This window comes from Brugia malayi (assembly GCF_000002995.4).
Source record: "Brugia malayi strain FR3 genome assembly, contig: Bm_v4_Chr3_scaffold_001, whole genome shotgun sequence".
In the NCBI taxonomy this organism is placed as follows: domain Eukaryota; kingdom Metazoa; phylum Nematoda; class Chromadorea; order Rhabditida; family Onchocercidae; genus Brugia; species Brugia malayi.
In genome coordinates this window covers 3,003,037-3,023,109 of record NW_025062477.1, presented here as the reverse complement: position 1 = coordinate 3,023,109, position 20,073 = coordinate 3,003,037, and the positions used below count along the sequence as shown (strand labels likewise).

Here is a 20,073-nt window from a genome sequence, read left to right as displayed (position 1 = left end):
TTGAATCGAATACATATAAATGTGTTTATGAAAAAACACTAATTTGAATTAGAAAGCATAGTGACATTTTAAAATGCAAAAATTAAATGTTAAATTTAAATATACTGAATTTAAATGTAATGCATGTCATGTCATTTGCTCAGCATCAACATTCCGATTAATTGATAATGTAAACTTCTAATCACTAATTAGATAAAAACTGGTCCGAATTGATTATTTCTAATCTATTTGTTAGATCATGAAATGTTTATCAAGTTTGATTTCCTCTCTTAGAATATCATATTCTAATATTTACCTAAAATAAAAAATTACTCGGACACAAAGCTATTTGAAAATTCATTGATAACATTATCATAAGTGAATTAGAAAACGTTCAAAAAAAAAAGTGCGAAAAAAGAAATTTTTTAAAAATTGAGGGGAGAAAATTTTCAGAAAATTTTAAAATTTTAAAAAAATTGAAGGGATAATTTTGTTCCAAAAAATTATACATTTTAATTGCTATGAAAATCAAATTTTATATCTTTGTTAAATGTTAGAGCTAAATTTTATTCTCAAAATTATGAATGAAAAATTGATAAATGCTAGAAATTTAATAACTGATAAGGTCATATTAAAGATATTAATTTATGTGTGACCTGTGAAAAAGCTGCTTTTTAAAGCAATTTATAGTACCGATGATAATGCTGCTGCAATCTTTGATCATTTAAAAATTATAATATATAAAAACCGGTAACTGATGAATGATCAATTATTCAAATTCAATTAAACAAATTTAAATTCTGGTTAGCATGGTAGATGCGATGTAAATATAAAAACAAGCAACTTTTCACATCTCTACCCTAATTTCCTTATCATGTTTCATCAGTTAATTAAATTAAATTAAATGATAACTTGATAATACCTACCGCTGATGAAAGCTAACTTCAATAATAAATTATTTGGCGAAAATACAAAGATGGTATGATAATATCAAATGATAAAGCAACGATATCTAATGATAAGGCAACGATATCAAGTGATAAAGCAGCGATATCAAATGATAAAGCAACGATATCAAATCATAAAGCAACAATATTAAATGATAAGGCAACGATATCAAATGATAAAGCAGTAATATCTAATAATAGCAAGCATAATAGATAATGTTTTTTCCAAATTTAAAGTTTTTTTTTTTTTCAGATTTTTTCAAACAAATAGATTATCAATATAATTTGCTTATCAAATATAATAGAAATCAAAAACTGTTGAACAGCGCTTTAATTAATTGTTGCAATTTCATCGCTTTTATTATTTATTTATTTTATTTATTTATTAATTATTATTATTTTCTATTATTTACCAATTATTTGGAAATTAGTCGTGTAAAGAGGCATTAAATATGTATTATAAATGATCATTCAAATTTGCTCAATTTCATTTTTAATCATTTGACTTAATTATTATTATTATTATTATTATTTATTGTACTATAAGTGAATAGCAATCAAATAAATGCTAAGAGGTGAAAGGTCACTTCAATTAGTTTTATTCGGTAGATTTTGTTTCATATATTTTACAGTTTATTCCCGTTAACAAATATTTCGTGTGACGTTTGGCTCATGATATGTGGCCTCTTTAGGACATTTATACTGGAAACAGGCTATAAGTGCTTGCTGAGTGTACACGTATATCGTTTAAGCATACGTGCGTGTACACGTGTGTCGTTTAAGTATACGTGAGTGTACACGTGTGCCGTTTAACTGTAGTATTGCAATTAAACGGTATATTTAAAAAAACACACTGAGAAATATTGAAATAGTTATGATTATAATATAATAATTATGACTCATCATTTGCACTTATTTTTATTTAATTTGAGCTGAAAGGCTAAAATGATTGGTGGTAATTAATATTTTCATATAAATAATAAAGTTTTATATTTAAAGTTAATATATAAATAAAGTTTAAAGCAATATAAATAATAAAGTTAAAGTTGTTTATATAATAAAGTTAAGTTTATGTATAGTGAATTTAATCTGTAATAATGAAAGTAAGCAGTAAAGTTAGAACTTTTTTCTATACCGTTTTCTGTATAAGTTAAATAATTAAAATAAAAAAATAACAAAAAAAAAACATATGATGAAAAATTTATTTTTGTTCAATAATTTATGAATTTTGATTGAAATTGAGCAACTTTTTCCTCCTTTTCTCTTTTTTCTTTTTTTTTTTGTTTATTGAATGTATAAACAAACAAATTTGCATTCTAAAAAAGTGATAAATAAGTGAAAGGTGTGAAGTATAGGAATGTAAAAGTTGATAGAAGGTAATGAAATAAGTAAAAACGGAGAATTAATGAGATGGCGGTAAGGTAAAGAAAAATGAAACATTTTTTTTTTTTTTTTCTTTTTAAATTTACCCACTTATCAAATCAAACATGAAAGAAAAAAAAAAAAAAAAGTATTTGCAGAAAAACCATTTAACAGTGTCATTCGAAATTTCTGTGATCCATCTTGAAATGTTGCAATCGATTCAACAAATTTCATAAATTTTATGTTTAATTGTCATTGTTATTACTAGTGTACTACATTCAAACTAAATTTTAACTGTCAATAATTCCGAGATAAGCTAAATTTGATTTTTTTAATTATTAAAATATTGCAACTGAGAAAATAGGAAATGATTTCAGCGTGATTCTTTTAATTTAAGAATATATAAATGTTAATTATTGAAATATTAACTCATTTGTTGCATATTTGAAATCGATTTAAATGAATTAAGTTTTACGAATTTACTTAAATTTTAAAATTACAAATTTCCAGTGACATTATAAAATCATAATTTTTATGTAAGTTAACTTTTCTTGCAAAACAAATTGATTGTGCATTCAAATCTCAAATTTTCAATTCATAAAATGAATTGAAAATGATTAAAATGTAAATAAATTTTAATGTGATCAATTTTAGAAGTCAAAAATTATTTGAAAAATTTTTGAATTATATAAAAGAATTGTTGATGAATTGAAATGAACTAATCTAAATAGTTTTGCTATTTTAATTATGCTTATCAGCAAACGAATTTTTAAATTTTGATTTTCATCGATGATATTTTTTTGACATTAAATGAACAGCTTATAAAATTAAAGAAAAAAAATTTATTAAAATTTTATATTAGCAACAATTATGATTGCTTCTTACTTTTATTTTGTGCTACAAATTTCAATAAGGAAAAAATAATTTTAAAACATTAAAAAAATATTATTTGTAAAAAAAAAAAAAAAATGATAAAAAATTTTTTAAATAATCAGAAAGAGTTTTATTTTTATTAGCTATTACGCTTGTAGTTTTGATTAATAATATATTTATTTAACGATATAGTCTCTTATTATAAAAGTTTTGTTTTCTTTTTGATTCAATCATTAATAAAATTTCATTGCAAATTCATTTAATATTTTATTTGATAATATAAAATGCAACTTAACAGTTTATTTTCATTTCAATTATTATTTTAAGTAAACAAATACTTATAAAAAATCAAGTGGTTTCTAATTTTTTTCCTTGGATAATTGCGCATTTATGTTAAAAATGAATTTTAATCAGTATTTTAGCGAATGTGACAGTATGTAAATAAAAAACTTAAATGCAGTAATATAGTGATAAAAAATTATTACTCAGATAATAAATCGTTGAATAATCTGTCAAATTCTCAGTAAATTAATTTTTCTTTAATTTTTAAGAAAGATAAAATAAAATAAACAAAATTATTCATTCTTTTTTATGTTATTATTATTATTATATGAGTTTTTACTTTTAAATGAAAACTTTGATTAAATGAAATAAATACAACAACAAACATAAATTTGCCAATTAAAGTTTATAAAATTTAATTAACATTCTGCAATAATAATTCTATTTACCAAAATTTATTTCACTTTTTTTTTAAATAAATTAAATTTCTTTGAATATCTAAAAGATTGAATAATGATACACACTTCTAAGACTATTATTGCAAAATTATCTTCTCTTAATCTTTAAAAATTTACAAATTATTTTTAAATATAATAAGGCTTTGAAAAATTATTGATCGATTGTTTTATAAATTTAAAATTTATAAAATTTAACGTAAAAATGTAGGAAATATTGATCATGTTAAGCAGTTAAAATTAGTAGTATTGACTGAAAGTTTAATCTATACTAGAAGAGTTTTAAAGAAATTATTGAGAATAATTCGAATTGTGAACTAATTAATTAACACTTTAGCCATTGTCAGTTCAGGAAAAATTCCTTCATTTGTAAGATAATTATTGAAAAATCTAAAATAGAAATAGGAAATTTAACAAAAAAAGCCACTCGAATAATGAATAATGATATTTTATTAGTTTCACATTACCTGTTCTCGTCTAATTTGTTTACGCTTTTTATCAATCGAATTTCTATAAAACATTCGAATCATTAAATTTTTAATGGCTTAGGAAGAAAATAAGATATTTAAAAAAATAACTGGACTACTTCTTATCTTTCGATGTCTTATTGGACCGAATATTAGCTAAAACTTTTTTTTTTTTTTTGTATTTTTTTAATATTACTGAATTTTTTTTTCTTTAAATTTAATGAAGGCAATTTTACGATTTTTTTTTTTTCTGATAATGTTATGCAAAGTGTATTTTACAAGTTCATGTTTTTTTTTCTTTATAAACATATTAAAACAAAGAAACAAACATATTTCGGATAACATATCGCTATCAGTCAATAAAAATAACAAACGTAATTGATTTAGTTTTTAGAAAACATAAAACAGAATAAAATGTGCAATTTTGGTAGCAATATCCTGATTTTCAATAGAACTGCATTCATGAGTAAAGTAAGCATAAAATCAAGAAATAAAACCAGTATAAATCTGCAAATTAAAATACATCAGAAGAAAAGTGAAACATTTTAAAATAAATTTACAAGGAAAATTTTTAGCTCAAAAACAGAACTGAATCAACAAAACAAAATTTAGTTCTTTTTTAAACCAAATATTTAGGCAATACTCTAAAATTGAAATTACAAACTTTAAAAAAGAAAAACTTCAATCCTTTGAAATTGAAATCTAATGATGCTTTCATGATATTTTATTCGAATCATTCCATAATTTTTGTTGCAAAAATAAAAAGAAAAAGTGAATCACATATTTTCGTTTGTATATTATTCAAACAAAGTAACTTCTAAAACTTAATTCCTAAAAGTTAACAACAAATTGGTGCGCATTTATTACAAATATTACAAAGACAGAAAGAGAGAGAAAGAAAAAAAAAAAACAACAAAATGTATTTACAAAGCAAAACTAATATGTGAATGGGAATGGAACATTTATGAAGGTATGTGTCACCAGAAAATAAACATGGAAGAATTGCATATAAGCTAATCAGCTATAGTACACTCATCGAATTAGCATTATTATCGATAGCTAAATGAGGTATTATCTAGCTGTTTGTTCCTGATAACAACGGATAATTTGCCTAAAATAATACGCTAATAGTAAAATTTGAAATTTTCTAATTTTTTAGAGCTAGAAAAAATAGATTAAACTTACTAGTTTAAAATTCAATTGATAGGGTTGCCTGCTATTTTTTGAAATTCTTTTAGGCAAATATGACAATATGATAAAACTAAACCTCTTAGCTTCATTTCTTATTTTTCAAATAAAAATTGCAGAAAACGTAAGAAGACATTAACCTTTTGTAATTCTATAAAATGACTTATTATGCAAACAAACCTGAAAAGGAACTAAATTTGGGCAGAGATAACAAATAAGAGTTAAAAGCAGGGATTATGCAAAAACAGGGGAATAGAAAAGAACACAGACGCATACCTTCGATGAGACAAAATGACCATAAAATTTAGAGTGAAGAATTCAGAACCGTAAGCAAAAAGAGAAAAGATGAAGCAAAAAGACAAACAGATGTGAAGAAAAAGAAAAAAAAAAGAAAGAAGAAAAAGAAAAAAAAAAGAAAGAAATGCCTAATTCAGACATACGTAAACTATAATTTTTGATTTCATTCAAGTATTAATTCTGAAACTTCTCTTCTTTTCCTAGAAGCAATCTCAAATAATTGCATAATTCAACTTAGGTAAATTTTGAAATGTTAAAATTTTAAATGCATGATAAGTTATTAAGAAAACACTTTTAAAACGCATAAAGATATTTGCATATTTCCAGCGCAAAATATATCCATTTTAGAAAAGAAAAAAAAAAACTTATACACTTCTCTCGAATATTATTTATTAAAAAGACGAATGATTTTCCCTTCCTTCTTTTTCTTTTTTGTTGTAATTTTTAAGAAAAGAACGAAATAAGTTCACAAAGATTAAAATGCTTCCCTTTGAGTTTTCCTTTCTTTTCTTTTCTTTTTTTTTTAGAATACGATTTAAACTGTTAGCAATATTAATCATTGGAGAAGGTAGTATGTTACTTTTTGCTTATTATGCATTCCAGATAGCAATGTATGTATGTATCAGTTTGGATTACGATGGATAATCTGAATTGCACAATCCTATAATCCTCTTAAAAAGAAAGAAAACTAATACCATTAAGCAAAAAAAAAAAAAGAATAGCTCATGAAGAAAAAAGAAAAAAAAAAAAAAGGCACAAGACGAAAACAAAGAAAAGCAACGTAAAAAGAAAAACAAAGAAAGGAGATAAAAAAAGAAATCAAAAAAAAAAAAAAAAAAAAAAAGGAAAAATAAGGGCGAAGAGAAAAAGACCACTTTTAATTATAAAGAGGAAAACGAGAAAAAATGCCTGAGTAAACATTTACAATGATTATCGAACAATAACAAAGAGAGATGATTAACTGAGAGAAGCAAGAAAGAAAACATGTTGTTACTGAAAACGTATCGAAAAACCGGTATCACGAAACAGAGGGAAACAATATGAATAATTAATTCATTAGTAGACTAAAAGGCAAAACATATGACTTGTCGTTAGTAATAAAAAAGATAGGATAAAATTTTCTGTATATACATGTATATCCATTTCTTTAATCAAATAAATGAGTAAAAAAGAAAGAAAAGACAAATAATACATATTCAGCTTAAGAGAAACTAGTGTCGTATTGAAATAGACGTGCCTCGTTTTATATTGATCATGGACCTAAAACAGTAATTCATCTAAAAAATTGAACTTCAGGTCAGTCTTTGATAGCAAAAAATTTAAGAAAGATTTTATATTTGAGAAAATATTTGACAGAAGAAAAATAAACTAGCAATTTTAAAATTTGGTTATGATTTGGGAGTAAATTCAATTCAAAGCGTTTCTTATATTACTGCTACAGGCAATAATAGTGCTATAATGTGTAAAATTACCAGCAATAATTCCAGCAAATACTAATATTTTCAGCAAATACTAATAATTTGTCGTGAAGGCTAAGAAATATACTTGGCCTTCACGACAAATCTAATTTAAGCTTCTCAAGGACCTTTATGGTAAATCGCAACACAAATATATAAATATCAAGAGTGAATAATGATAGCTCAAATCATTTCCTGTGTTACTAGAAAATTTTCAATAAAAGTATGCAGTTTAAAAAATTTCAAACTAAAATTTTCAAGAAAATGCATTTGTTTTTCTGTAAAAAATTAAGCAAAATTCAATTGAAATACCAACCACTGTTTGAAGATAAACTTATTTTGTTGGTGCCATAGGATCAGCTGGAGCTTCATCGCTATGCAAAGAATCGGTTATAGAATCATTTCTATTTGTAGAAGATTCCATCAATGGTGTCTCTTCAACAACTGCCAATGATGATGGCAATTTCTGATTACAGTTTTTGTCTTGTACCATGAAATTTTCTTCCATATGTCCAACAATCAAACGTAATGCTTCAACATGATCCTCCATTTCCTGAAATGGTTAATTCAAACATAAATGATGCAAAAAATAAAGTATATTTTTGAAAGCATATCTAAATTCAAAGGAAAAAATTACATTTAAAACTCCATCCAATGAATCCATATGTTTCGGACTAATTACTGTAAAAGGGAATGCTAATGCCCAGCAAGCACTGACAAGAGAAGAAGCACGAGCTTCAAGCAAGCGTATATCTACCTGAAAGTGATATTCTCTATGTTACCGTAAACAATTTGCTAAACATAAATTAATTTTAATTACACATTAAAGCAAAACCACATTTGGTTGTATTTTTTTCCACAAAATGAAATTTTGTAATTTATCATGAATAAAATTTGATGGCGGATTAGTGGTGCTTATGATAAATACATTTAGCAACTACTGCATTATGATAACGCTGTCTGATAAAAACAAATACTTCGTTCCTTTTTACTATCTTGTCCTACTTTTGCCGTTAAAGATGCCGAATATCATTGAACCTAAAAAAAAAAAAAAAAAAAAACCCAATCAATGAAAATTAAAAGCACCTGATTAGCAGCCACTGTTCGTATCAAATCATCAAAACGAGGCATGATTCGCGCAGTAGCTGTAACCACCTGTTCATTAAGTTTTGGTGCAATTGAATTAAGCTGAATAACGGAAAGTTTCTCAGTTAAAGCATGACACAGTTTCAGAACTACAACACAATGCTGCAGCATTCCGGAGACATCATAGATCCACTGGTTGCTATCCAGAACTTGGGCTAAAACAAGCAAATGATTTCTGACTTTGAAAAATTTTGAAACGTTTCAATAATAGCAAACTCAAAATTCAATTTGAATCATAAAGCTAAGTGCATCGAGCATGAATTTGACCAGCAATAGAAAACTGCAGCAAGTAAAAAAAACAGAGCTTCATTTGATCAAAAATCCTATCAATTTTAACAATTGATGAGCATAACTTCTTTTTATACTTACTAAAACAATTAAGATTTTTCCAGTTCCTTTTATCTTTCTGCTAACTTAATAATTTCGAAACTAAATTTCCCAAATTCCAATCAATTTTTACTGACTTCGAAAGAGTACTATTAGCTTTAATTTTCGTAACTGCAATAATTCTAAGAAAATTTTCACATACTTTCTCGCTCATCGAAAAAGAATTATTTGTCATAGCTCAGTTTCTATTTTATTTATTTTTTTATTTCACTAGTCTTAAGCTTTTTATACATAAGCAATGTATGCCAAATACAGCCGTACAAGTCTAATACACTTTTAGATTTGTCAATATCAATGGCATAAAAAGAATTTTGAATCAGCATTTTACGCAGTAGAAAACTCTTGATTCATTCAACAAATAGAGAGCAGTGATAAAGATACAACAATTATTTTTCAATCAACTTTTGAAATAAAATGTTAGGTTTTTCTAATTTCGGATGAAATTATTAAAGTTTGAAAATTATATTTATAAAAAATATGAAAAATACGAGAAAATTTTTCTCATATACAAAATTAAAGAAACATTACCAATAAGTGGTCCGAGTTGCAATACACTTTCTACATTTTCGTTATTAACTTTAGTAAAACTCAACGATGCCATCGCTGCATGCAAACGTTCCCTTGCCTGTGCACGCCGTCGACACATAACAATCAGGATGAATGATGAAAAACAAAATACAGATGCTAACACAAACAGTGCCAAATAAACCACTACTTCCATTCTAAAATAAGAAAATCAAACAGGTTTAAAGAAAGCACTTTCTTGTGGATTAATTATACTTTTATAGATCTTTATTCTTTATTATAGATTATTAATGTTATGCAGAAAATAAATATGGCACCTCGCTGCCTATTTTTTTGAAAACAAAGTTCGATGTCAATGTTATTTATTACTATAATGACGTTTTAAAAAGTGTAAAAATGAGAACAAATATATATATAGACTAAGATAAGAATAGTTAATATTCGGAGTTTTTTAATGTTCAAATAATGTTTTTAATAAATTAAATGTGCATCACTTACCTATTTATTTCATTCAGTATGTTATATTACCAAATGTAGCTGATATCGAGCATCGGAAAATCCCGTATAAAAGAATTATTTCCACTCATATGCATAGAACACTGAAGTGATACTCAAAAATGTATATACAACCAATTATTTCTAGGAAGTTAATCTTCTGTTAATATTCATTACCGTTCATACTTTAACTTCTAAAGAATAATAAAATACTAAGCAACTGGAAGAAATGATAATAAAAATAAAATCAAACTCGCATAATACTTTCTAATTTTATCAATTTTCGATCATTTCAAACCGATAAATTATAAAATAAATTCCTACAAATGTTTAAAGACCTGTTTCCTGCTGCTTTATAATCAAAAAGGTTAATTGAACAAATAGCTTCAAGTAGTCCAATAGTCACTCAAAATTTATCTGCAAAAGATCATAACTAAACGAAAATTGCACGAAAAATTAGTTTAGTTCATGCTTTGAGACGTATTAATAAATGAACTACGACACAATTTCAATAGACTTTCATTGACTGTGATGCATGACAACTTCTAACAAAGAAAAAACAACGCTACTTGTTGTTACAGACAAAGTTTAGGATAAGAAAAAAAAAAAAACATAAATGGCTGCCATTACCACTGACTAAAGCTATTCATCTTTATGAGAAAATCAAAGCAATACTTGAACAAAATTTGTTTAAAATTTTGAAAAATGACATTAGAAAATCCATAAATTAACTACATGTGTAAAAATGAGAGAATAATATCTGTTTGTCTGTTCATACCTAACGTATGTATATGGTATGCGTGTGTGTGTGTGTGTATGTGTGTGTATGAATATATTTATAGGCACCTTATGCATGTATATCATGTTTTATGCAGTGAAGTATAATCAGCACCTGATCATTTGTCATTCATTGGTGGGTGGGTAGAAGATGGAGGAGAAGGGTAAGTGCGAGCAACTCCATCCTAACTACTACTATGATGATGACGACGAGAGCAACTATCTTTTTTCCATACAACCCTCCCGAACAAATGTGCCATCCGACGATATCAAGGCTACATTTTTCAAGATACGTTAAAAAAAAATACATAATTTTTTTTTTTTATTTCTCAACAACAATTTCCCTCTGTTTTCTTCCTTCCTCACATTCCATTCCAAGGATATATTTTTTAACTGTTTCGCCTTCTTCATCTATCTACATGGCAGCAACTGCATTGCTTGGAATAATTCCTGTGCAAAATTCAATCTCAACATTTCACAGTTAAACTAATCCATTAAATAAAATCAAAAAAGCCATTCAAATTATTGATTCTAATCTATTCACTGATAGAGGGCTATTGATAAAAATGGGATGAGCTAATGTTAAAAAATAATGATAGTTTAGAAAGTGCATAAATAAGTTATTACTTAAAGAGCACCAATGCGACTGAGGCTTTGTAATTCTGAGAGCAAATAATAAATTGAAACAAACATAGAGTCCATAAATGTGCTATGACATTTCTTCAGCAATATAGCTGGATGAGGTTTAAATTACGCATATGGAAGAGATTTTAAACTGGAATCAATCCCTGAAAAAAAAAAAAAAAAAACTTATTTAAAGGCCAATTCTAAAATAAATTGGTTAGAGCTTTTAGAGCCTAAATTAGCTAACATTAATTCTTCACAGACGACTTAATAGGATAAGATGGTAGATATCCTTCAATTTTTCTATTTAAAATTAGTAGCCCAATATTCTCTTTCTTTTGCATATTTGCATTAACTATCGCAACGCCCAATATAATGCTTATCAAAGTACGAATTAGTTTCAATGGCTGTTCATATATATGCAATAAGTATGTTTGATTATCTGAAATTATTTAAGTGTATATTTCCCGTGTAGAAATCAACTGAAAATTACAATCAAACTAGTTTTACCTAACAAGAATCATCTGACTTACTGAAATTTGGAGTGATGCTTAAACAGAATCAGAAAAGACCCCAATTGAGACTTTTGTTTTGCTCATCAGATCCATTTGTTAATTTGTTAAGATCTTATTAGAAAGTATCAATCAAAAGAAAAAAAAATCACATAATATTACAGTGCAGTATTTTAGGAAATGAGCAAATTAAAGGACTTGAAGTTTATCAAACTTTCAGTTATTTTAGATAGCAAACAATTAAAGAGCCTATGAAAAAGAGAAAAATCAATCTAAATTAAGCTTGCAAAATGGAAAAATGAAATAGCTAACGAGAGTAACCCATGGTAACTGAATTTAATCGCTGCTGACCCGGCATGTATTTTCTACAGAAACAAAGAAATTTTAAAACAAAAGTATATTAAAATAAATATTCTCAGCCTTACCAACAACTAGTTGCAAGAAATATATGATTGGCTTAAATCTTCGAAAAGATAACACTGATGCAATTATTTTTGCCGATTCCAACCATCTTCCTCTTTTCTCCAGTTTCACTCTAAATTCAAACTTACTTCTATCTGAAAATTAAGTTGTACAGTTAATTTTACAAAAAAAAAAAGAAATATAAACAAACAATGTCAACTGTACGATTCCGAATCCTCAAATGAATCCGATTAAGATTTTAATTTTTATTTTACAACACTTGGTAAGACTATAAAACGAAGTCAACTTTCATGAAGATTTCTTGCTTGCATTACTAGTACCCTTGTATAATCCGCTCAATATTTAGCACTTTAAAAATTAACTGATAACTGTCATAAATAATTCCAGTCAATGGTCAAAACTTTTCTGTGCAAAAAAAAAAAAAAAAAAGATTCCTTAATCGCTTAGTTTTATTGTCCTTGATCTTTCATTTTACTAAACACTATTTACAGATCCTTTCAAAAATCTGAGTATGTTATCAGAATATTTCATACAGAAATAAAAAGTGGTGGGTCATCTAAAAACATAAATCAAAAAGAAAAAAAAAAAAAGACCAAACTAAAAAAGTGCACTTTTCTTTTCCCCTTATAAGTACACTCAATGATGATGCAAATAAGGCAAAGTTTTTTCTTCTCCATATCAAAAAAAAAAAGAGAGAAAAAAAAATGTAATGTAATTTATCCCATAATTTTAAAATAGATTACCAATGCAAATAAAATGATGATAAAATTAGGAAGAGACATTTGCATTAATGATTAAATTTCTCTTAGCATAATTCGCGCGTTATGCTTTTCTCGAATAAGAGGAAAATTAAAATGAGCTTTTTAATTCGATCAACTAAAGTATGCTAACAAAAAAGATTAAATTCGAGAAGATTTCTGAATTGCGATATGGAGCTTTTAAGTTTTTTTTTTTTTTTTTTAAGGATGCTGGAGACTCTGCTAACAATCTTTTCCTAAATTATTTTAATCAAATCACTTCGAATGCATGCGTGTGAAACAGATTACAAACTTGACTATTTTTTACATGCACTTCAATAATATATTTATATCGCAAACCAAAGTCTTAACTTATCCAATATCTTTTAATTTTATCTAAGGAAAGAAATTTCTAATTTTTCTTTTCCGAAATTGTTTCTAAATTTCTCATAGACCCAATAAAATGAAGTTTACATAATATTTATAATATGCATTCTTGACCTTTCTGGTGATACAAATTCAAAAATTTAAAGAAAAACCGTTCAAAAAAAATATGTCGTTAAAAAAATATTCAATAGATAATAAATGCGATGTAGCGCATAAAAATCAAAAATTAAGAATTTTTAACATTGAGTGATATAAAAATGTTTATTGATAAAGATAAAATACAATAAAATAATAAAAGCAATAAACACCTAGTGATAATTACATTGATTGCTTTGAAAATATTTTAGAACGTATAAAAAAAAAAATTATTAAAACATCGATATCTCTATGAATATTAAGAATACCAGTACAACAAGATATTATGTGATGAAAAGTGATAATGCAATAAGATACTAAAGAACGAAGAGTATTAATAAAGTAAGGATTGTAAACATGACAACATACGAGAAAAAAGGATAAATAGAAACAACCAGGACAAAATTGTTGGTGGTTAATATATTTTTTCTTTGTTCTATATTGAAAATTTCCTAAGTGACGATAAATGATGTTCAACATTCATCTCAGCTTGAATATTTCATTGCTAATCTATTATTCGCATTCATCTTAAAAAGAAAAAAAAATTCACAAAGATATAGAAATGAGAGTTTAAAAGCCGCCACTACTGATATCCATATTTCTTCACTAAAACACATAAAGGAAAAACCAATTAAAATAAGCTTCCGGTAGTAAGAATGATATTTTCCACATTTTCCATTTTGCAGGAAATGAAGTTGTATAAATATCGTGTCGCATTTCCGTCCATGAACAAACTGTAAAAATTAATTACTTAGTTTGGTTGAGTATTAAGATGAATCAAAATCAACTTACACTTTTATTTTTACGAATCATAATTAAAAATTATTCAATAATATTATTTGTTCCTCTTTCTTCTTCAAACACAAAACTCGATGAATTTATTAGTTATAATCTCAGGCCATTATGGAGCTCTTCAAATATTAGTCGTTTAAAAAACAGACGAATCAAATCAATATGAATAAAAGAACTTTATAAATAAAAGACATTTATATATCACTGAAAGCAAAACTCTAACTAGAAGTTAATCAAAAATTAAACTTTCATTTATAACAGTACGGACTTTTCAGGAAAAATGATTTAGATAACACTGAGGATTCAAAGATTTTTTTTAAACAAGTTACTTTATGAACAGAAAAATGGGAACACTATGAAAACTTGTAAGGCATGAAATACATAAATGCTAAAATCATAGCAGTGGTTTATGAATCAACTGAAACTCTCCTTTGAAAGTATCAACAGTTTCAGCAGTTAATTTCACTTGAAAAGCATTTAATAATAAAAAACTTACGAAATGATATGAAATGATTTAGATAAATGGACCAAAAATATTAATTAGGAGAAAATAGTTTTTTATTTTTTGAATTCAATGTAAAAATAAAAAAGCTCCAAAAGAATTCGATTTAATTAGCTCAGTAAGAAGAAGGAATGGCAAAAATTGAACATTGTAAAGGATTTAAAACAGCTGAAAAACAAAGCAATATACTGGCCAATAAAAATCTTACAATAGCCAAAACAAATAAACAATCAGATATCAAACAACAAATGAATAAAATGTATACTTACTAAGAATAATGAAATAAACTGCAGCTATCGGTAGTTCGGTGTGTTGCTGAAACATTGGCGTTACTTTTCTCCTTAGAATCATAAAATATTCATCAAAACCAACTAAAAATACATGGCGCACATTTTCAATTGAAAATTCCAGGATTTGATAATGCTGACCATTCTTCAAAAACATATACAGTTCACATTCTTCAACCTGAAGCAGCATTATTTAAAAATTAACAATACAAAACTAATAAAATAATTGGAAGAAGCCAAAGCCAGAAGTAGAAAAATCAACTAATTCCTTTTTGTTAACTATTATAAATTAATAGAAAAATTTCTCTTATAAAGTTCAAACTATATAAAATCTTACAAATAGTAAGTTAAATGCACTACTCTGACATAAGCAACGTAAGCTCCTTAATCAGAGTTACGATATGCAAGCCAGCAATCATTAAGAGGTGTGAAAACTATGGTATATCTCTATAAGTTTTAAAGAATTCTTTTTTCGTCACAACAGATTTCACTGTTTTCAAAACTTGACCTTCCGATTACTCAAATTTCTTTTTAAATGTATATATTTTCCAATAAATTGCACCAAATAATTTAGTTATCGTGCAGGATTTCCTACTCAATTATCCAGTCTCGTTGTGCAAGTAAATGAAAGCTTCTTGATACTTGGGAACATAAAACACAGCAATCACATGTAATTTAGCATCTTAAGCCATATCAATTTATATGCATCAATAGTTGAGAATTTTTTTCCAAGCAAAGTCAATTTCAAGATAATCTTTTATTATGACTACTCTTAAATTTACTATTACTACTGGATCATTTCACTGTTAATTTCGATAAATATTAAATTAAATTTACTTTAATATGTCTTACCGCCAAATGGATTCGGAGGAAATTCCACCATAGAGTGTTCTAGTTCAGTGAATTAAAAATAATGTTTCTGGATTTATTATTGAGAAATAAAAAACTTTACAATAGCTAAAATATTTACAATTTATCAAAAACCTATTTCCCATTAAAAATATATTGAACAGAAAATGATTAACATCTGAATTCGGTGGAAACATTATTTTTCTTATTTTTTTAGTTACTATCAAGTTTTTTATTTCGTCGGTAGTCATCAAAAATTTCCGACTCTCAGAACTGACCAATACTCGCCAGTAATCTAAGACTTGAAGATTAGAATATATTACTACCTTTGATAAAGCCCATTGTTCTTCACAACGATAATCGGAATTTATCGTATTTTTAACACATTTCGCGCCTGCATCTCTTTCATACAATCATTCGATAGCTGCAAATCAGTTGTCCAACTATGATGACTAAGTGATCTCATCAATATGTAACCTCTTTTGAATCCATTCCATAGGATTTCAAAATTAATAATTGATTCTCCTTTTCTTCCTTTTTCCTGTTCAACATAATTAATTTTCAATGCAAAAATTAGATTAAAGTCTTACAGCATGGTTCATTGTCGAAACCATTTCATGCCAAATCTCCTTCTGCATATCGTCCATTGCTTGATATGCACAAAATACTTACCAAAAATTGCTTTTTTTTTTTCAGGTTATCAAATAAATTGGAAGGTAACACTTTACTCTCCATCATATAATGTATATAGCAAAACACAGACCAAATCCACTTGCGATGTAAACTGCAAATTTTTGCATATTTACTAGAAAGAACACTTGCTTAAAATTGGAATTATTAACATTCGTACGTGGTAGATGTAAAACACGTGACCCAAAATGACGCAACAAACGAAATGATTCATACATTCATCTACCCCAAGCGGAAAATCCCCGGGTACTGAAATTAAAAATAGCAGAGGGCCGTCAAAGATCGATATGAACCGCGTGAAAAGTTGTTGCCACGAGTTCTGGAGGGTAAGTTTTTACGTTGTTCTGATTGCAGCTTGTCGTGTTCATGGGAATGATCGGGATGGGGAGGGGGAACAGAGGGGGGGGGGGTTTATTTATCGAGGAATGACTAAAGAGGTACATTTGAGATTTATTTATGATGATGTGAGAGTTATGTGTGTCTCAGATTTAAGTGATAACTTTTTGTCAGTGACATCTCTTAAGGACGCAATTATACTAAAAATTTCTTTATTAACTGTTTGAATATGCAATGAAATGATTGAGAAATTAATAATTTAACTTTTATACTAATAATTGTTACCACTTCACTTCATTAATAGTAAAATACCACTGCCTATAAGATTATTCCTAGTCATCATACGAACAAATTTCAATACACATATAGATATTATATCTCTCTTACTTCATATGTAGGCATATTGAAAAAAAAATTAGAATTATCAGTTGGTAAACTTCTTTTTTCAGCTTATTAATATTTCATTATGATAGATAATTTGTTCAGTCTAATTTGTGCAATTAACGACGTGTGCATATTTATGAATTTTCTGATTAAAAAACACTTGTCTTGGAATATTTGTTTGTGTTTATGTATGTATGTGTATGTGATAGTGGAAAGCTGTTAATGAAAGTAAACGATTCTTAGTGAAGTTATGAAAACAACGAAACTTAGAATATCCAGAAACGTCGGTTTGAAACAACTTGTAAATCATTTTAGGAACTAGCATCGCATTTATTTACTATTCTCTTAATTTAAATGATATTATAACTTGGATTTTTTTCATTTTCGTCGATTCCATATCCATTTTTTTTTTTTTTTAAATTATGACGAATGAAAGTAAAAAATGTAGGAATAAAAGATTAATTCATTGAAAATAATTGTTAAGGTTTCCAAGCATTATGTAATTGTAAGGTAATAAAGTACATGTTCACAAATGATATGGAACAAAGCAAAAATGATTAAAGTTAGGCTGATTTGTTATCCTAACTTTCGTCTGCATCTTCGTACTTATCTTTCAATTTTTATTTCAATCACTTTCCGTGTTTGAATGGAGGCTGAGCATAGAGTTTATGTTCAAGTAAAATCTCAAGATCGACTTCCTATCCGTACTATCTCAACATGACTTACATTTTGTTCCAGATTCTTTTGCTCTATCTCTATCTTTCTTTTTTCATCAGTATGTTTGTTGAAAGTGCAATTTGCTGCTGCTAGTGGGATTGAATGTTCGATCCAAGAAATTATAGATCTTTGGTCAACAGCAGAGATTTGTCCTTTTTTTTGTTAGTATTTATTAAATAGTTAGGAAGTTGAGAACATGAAATTTGAATTAAATTCCTTTTTAATGGTACTAGTTGGAAAATTAGAGAATTTCTTTATATGCTCATTACTCATGTAACAACAATCTAGACTCATTTGTAATAATTTTTCCACATCTGTGTACGAATGGTTGTTTATGAGGAACTTGAAACATATTGTGTTACAATATCAGCAATGTTTTTCTGTTCAATATATTTGATGTAGAACATAAAGTATTAAACATCCGTATCACAACATTATTTTGCCATTCCTTCATGGCCACGTCAAAAGGTTCAGCCTTGGAAAAAGTCAAAGTTTTTTTGCATCTCTTTTATTCGTAATTACTTTCTTTCCTCTTTAGTTTATAATACCGGGCAGTTTTAATTATTGACTCTGTCCTAAATGATATTGTTTATGTTGTATTGCTGTAAAATTTTATTTGAAGCATATGATTTCAAGGGGTCTATGAAACAATTTTTTATCTTTTCGATTTGTGTTTATCGTTAAAATGGCAAAAGTATTAAGAGTTTTGATTACAGCAATGCTTGGTGGTGTTCAGAATTTGGACGAAGCTAAAAAACTGAATGAGGAAAACTTCAATTTCGAGAAGCAACAAGAGGATCTTCTGATGAGTAAACTTGCAGCAAATGGCAAATTACCGGTAAAACCACAAAGTACTTTTCTTCAGAAGAAATTACAGCAGCAAAGAGTATGTTTTATTTTAAAAACGTTTGGTTTCCAAGAAATAGCTGGGATTAGCTTTTTTGGTCTTTTTTAGAGCTTCCAAAACTTGCATCTTATTTTCTTTTCTTGTGGTGTTGGTAAGTTTTGTGCTCATTCAGAGGGAAAATGTGCTTGATATAACCAAATATTAGAAAGGTATAACTTGGAGTTAGTATCACAAAACACCTAGATATAGATAGAGGGTTCCGTTTTATTTAGCACTGTGAGATTATTTTTTTCTTTCTATATCCTATCTAATTTTTTTCTTGCAGAAATTCTTTGATTCTGGTGACTATGCAATGAATAAGCAAAAAACAAATACTCCATCAGCAAACTTACCAGTTGCCAATTTACAAAATATTATGCATAGATCAGCTTCAGTTTCTTCATCTGCACAGGTATTTTATATGAAAGTTAATTAACAAAAAAAGAAAAACATCTCAATTTCATCACTTTTAAACATATTGATGTGCTGAAATTTTTGATATTTGTTGGACTTAAACTTAGCCTAGTATTCAACTTAGCCTACTACTACCACTATTTTTTTTTTTGATGAGAAGTTATTTACATATTAATGGTAACCTGTTATAAAGAAATATGCGCAGAAAATAAACTATATAAAAACAGATTACAAGCTATGACGGTCATCGTCGGCGTATGTCCAAGCCTTCATGTTATTTAAATCAATTCTTTAGTTGTAAAGTTTCTTTTCATCATTTCTTGTTTATGTTTCAGGAAGAAGTAGACGTGCCGCTTAACATTGATGTTTCAACGGCAGTAAGAGATGAATCATTGCAAATTCCTCGCCCAGACACGGTCCCACAGCGTAAATCGTCAATCATTTACCCATCTGTACATAGCAAATTAAGCCCACAGCCATATATTCATCACTCAACGCACGATAGTGACCCTCTCACAGGACCTTAGAAAGTTGTTCATGATATCTCTTACATTGCAAATATTAACACGCCTGCTTCTCTATCTTTTTATCCAGCTGTATTAAGTCTGAGGGAAAGCATTTTTTATGTAGGCCTTAGGGAACAACTTTTTGCGAATACCAGTTTAAAGTCTTTCAAAATCTTTTTATTTTATTAGAGATTATTTAACAATGATCTCAGATCTCTATACTGTGCAAAATCTCCAGAGATCTCTGAGCTTTGA

At 27.1% G+C, this 20,073-nt stretch overlaps 4 protein-coding genes across 4 annotated transcripts; 1 reads left to right on the top strand and 3 right to left on the bottom strand.

The window, feature by feature from the left end:
* Nucleotides 1–7,641: 7,641 nt before the first annotated feature.
* On the bottom strand, nt 7,642–9,561 carry Bm4978 (MGC80088 protein, putative; the record flags this gene model as incomplete). The annotated part of the gene is made up of 4 exons (XM_001895050.1): nt 7,642–7,860; nt 7,945–8,064; nt 8,394–8,608; nt 9,369–9,561. The coding sequence occupies 4 exons, from the start codon at nt 9,559–9,561 to the stop codon at nt 7,642–7,644; spliced, it is 747 nt and encodes a 248-aa protein (XP_001895085.1).
* A 4,500-nt stretch (nt 9,562–14,061) lies between these two features.
* On the bottom strand, nt 14,062–15,226 carry Bm280 (Uncharacterized protein; the record flags this gene model as incomplete). The annotated part of the gene is made up of 2 exons (XM_001895051.2): nt 14,062–14,189; nt 15,019–15,226. The coding sequence occupies 2 exons, from the start codon at nt 15,224–15,226 to the stop codon at nt 14,062–14,064; spliced, it is 336 nt and encodes a 111-aa protein (XP_001895086.2).
* Nucleotides 15,227–16,252: 1,026 nt separating this feature from the next.
* Bm281 (Uncharacterized protein) lies at nt 16,253–16,532 on the bottom strand (the record flags this gene model as incomplete). Its single annotated transcript, XM_043079838.1, has 2 exons — nt 16,253–16,309; nt 16,476–16,532. 2 exons carry the CDS (start codon nt 16,530–16,532, stop codon nt 16,253–16,255), a joined length of 114 nt encoding a protein of 37 aa, XP_042935772.1.
* A 2,198-nt stretch (nt 16,533–18,730) lies between these two features.
* Nucleotides 18,731–19,839, top strand: Bma-ensa-1 (cAMP-regulated phosphoprotein/endosulfine conserved region containing protein; the record flags this gene model as incomplete). The annotated part of the gene is made up of 3 exons (XM_001895052.1): nt 18,731–18,898; nt 19,185–19,310; nt 19,648–19,839. 3 exons carry the CDS (start codon nt 18,731–18,733, stop codon nt 19,837–19,839), a joined length of 486 nt encoding a protein of 161 aa, XP_001895087.1.
* Nucleotides 19,840–20,073: the final 234 nt, after the last annotated feature.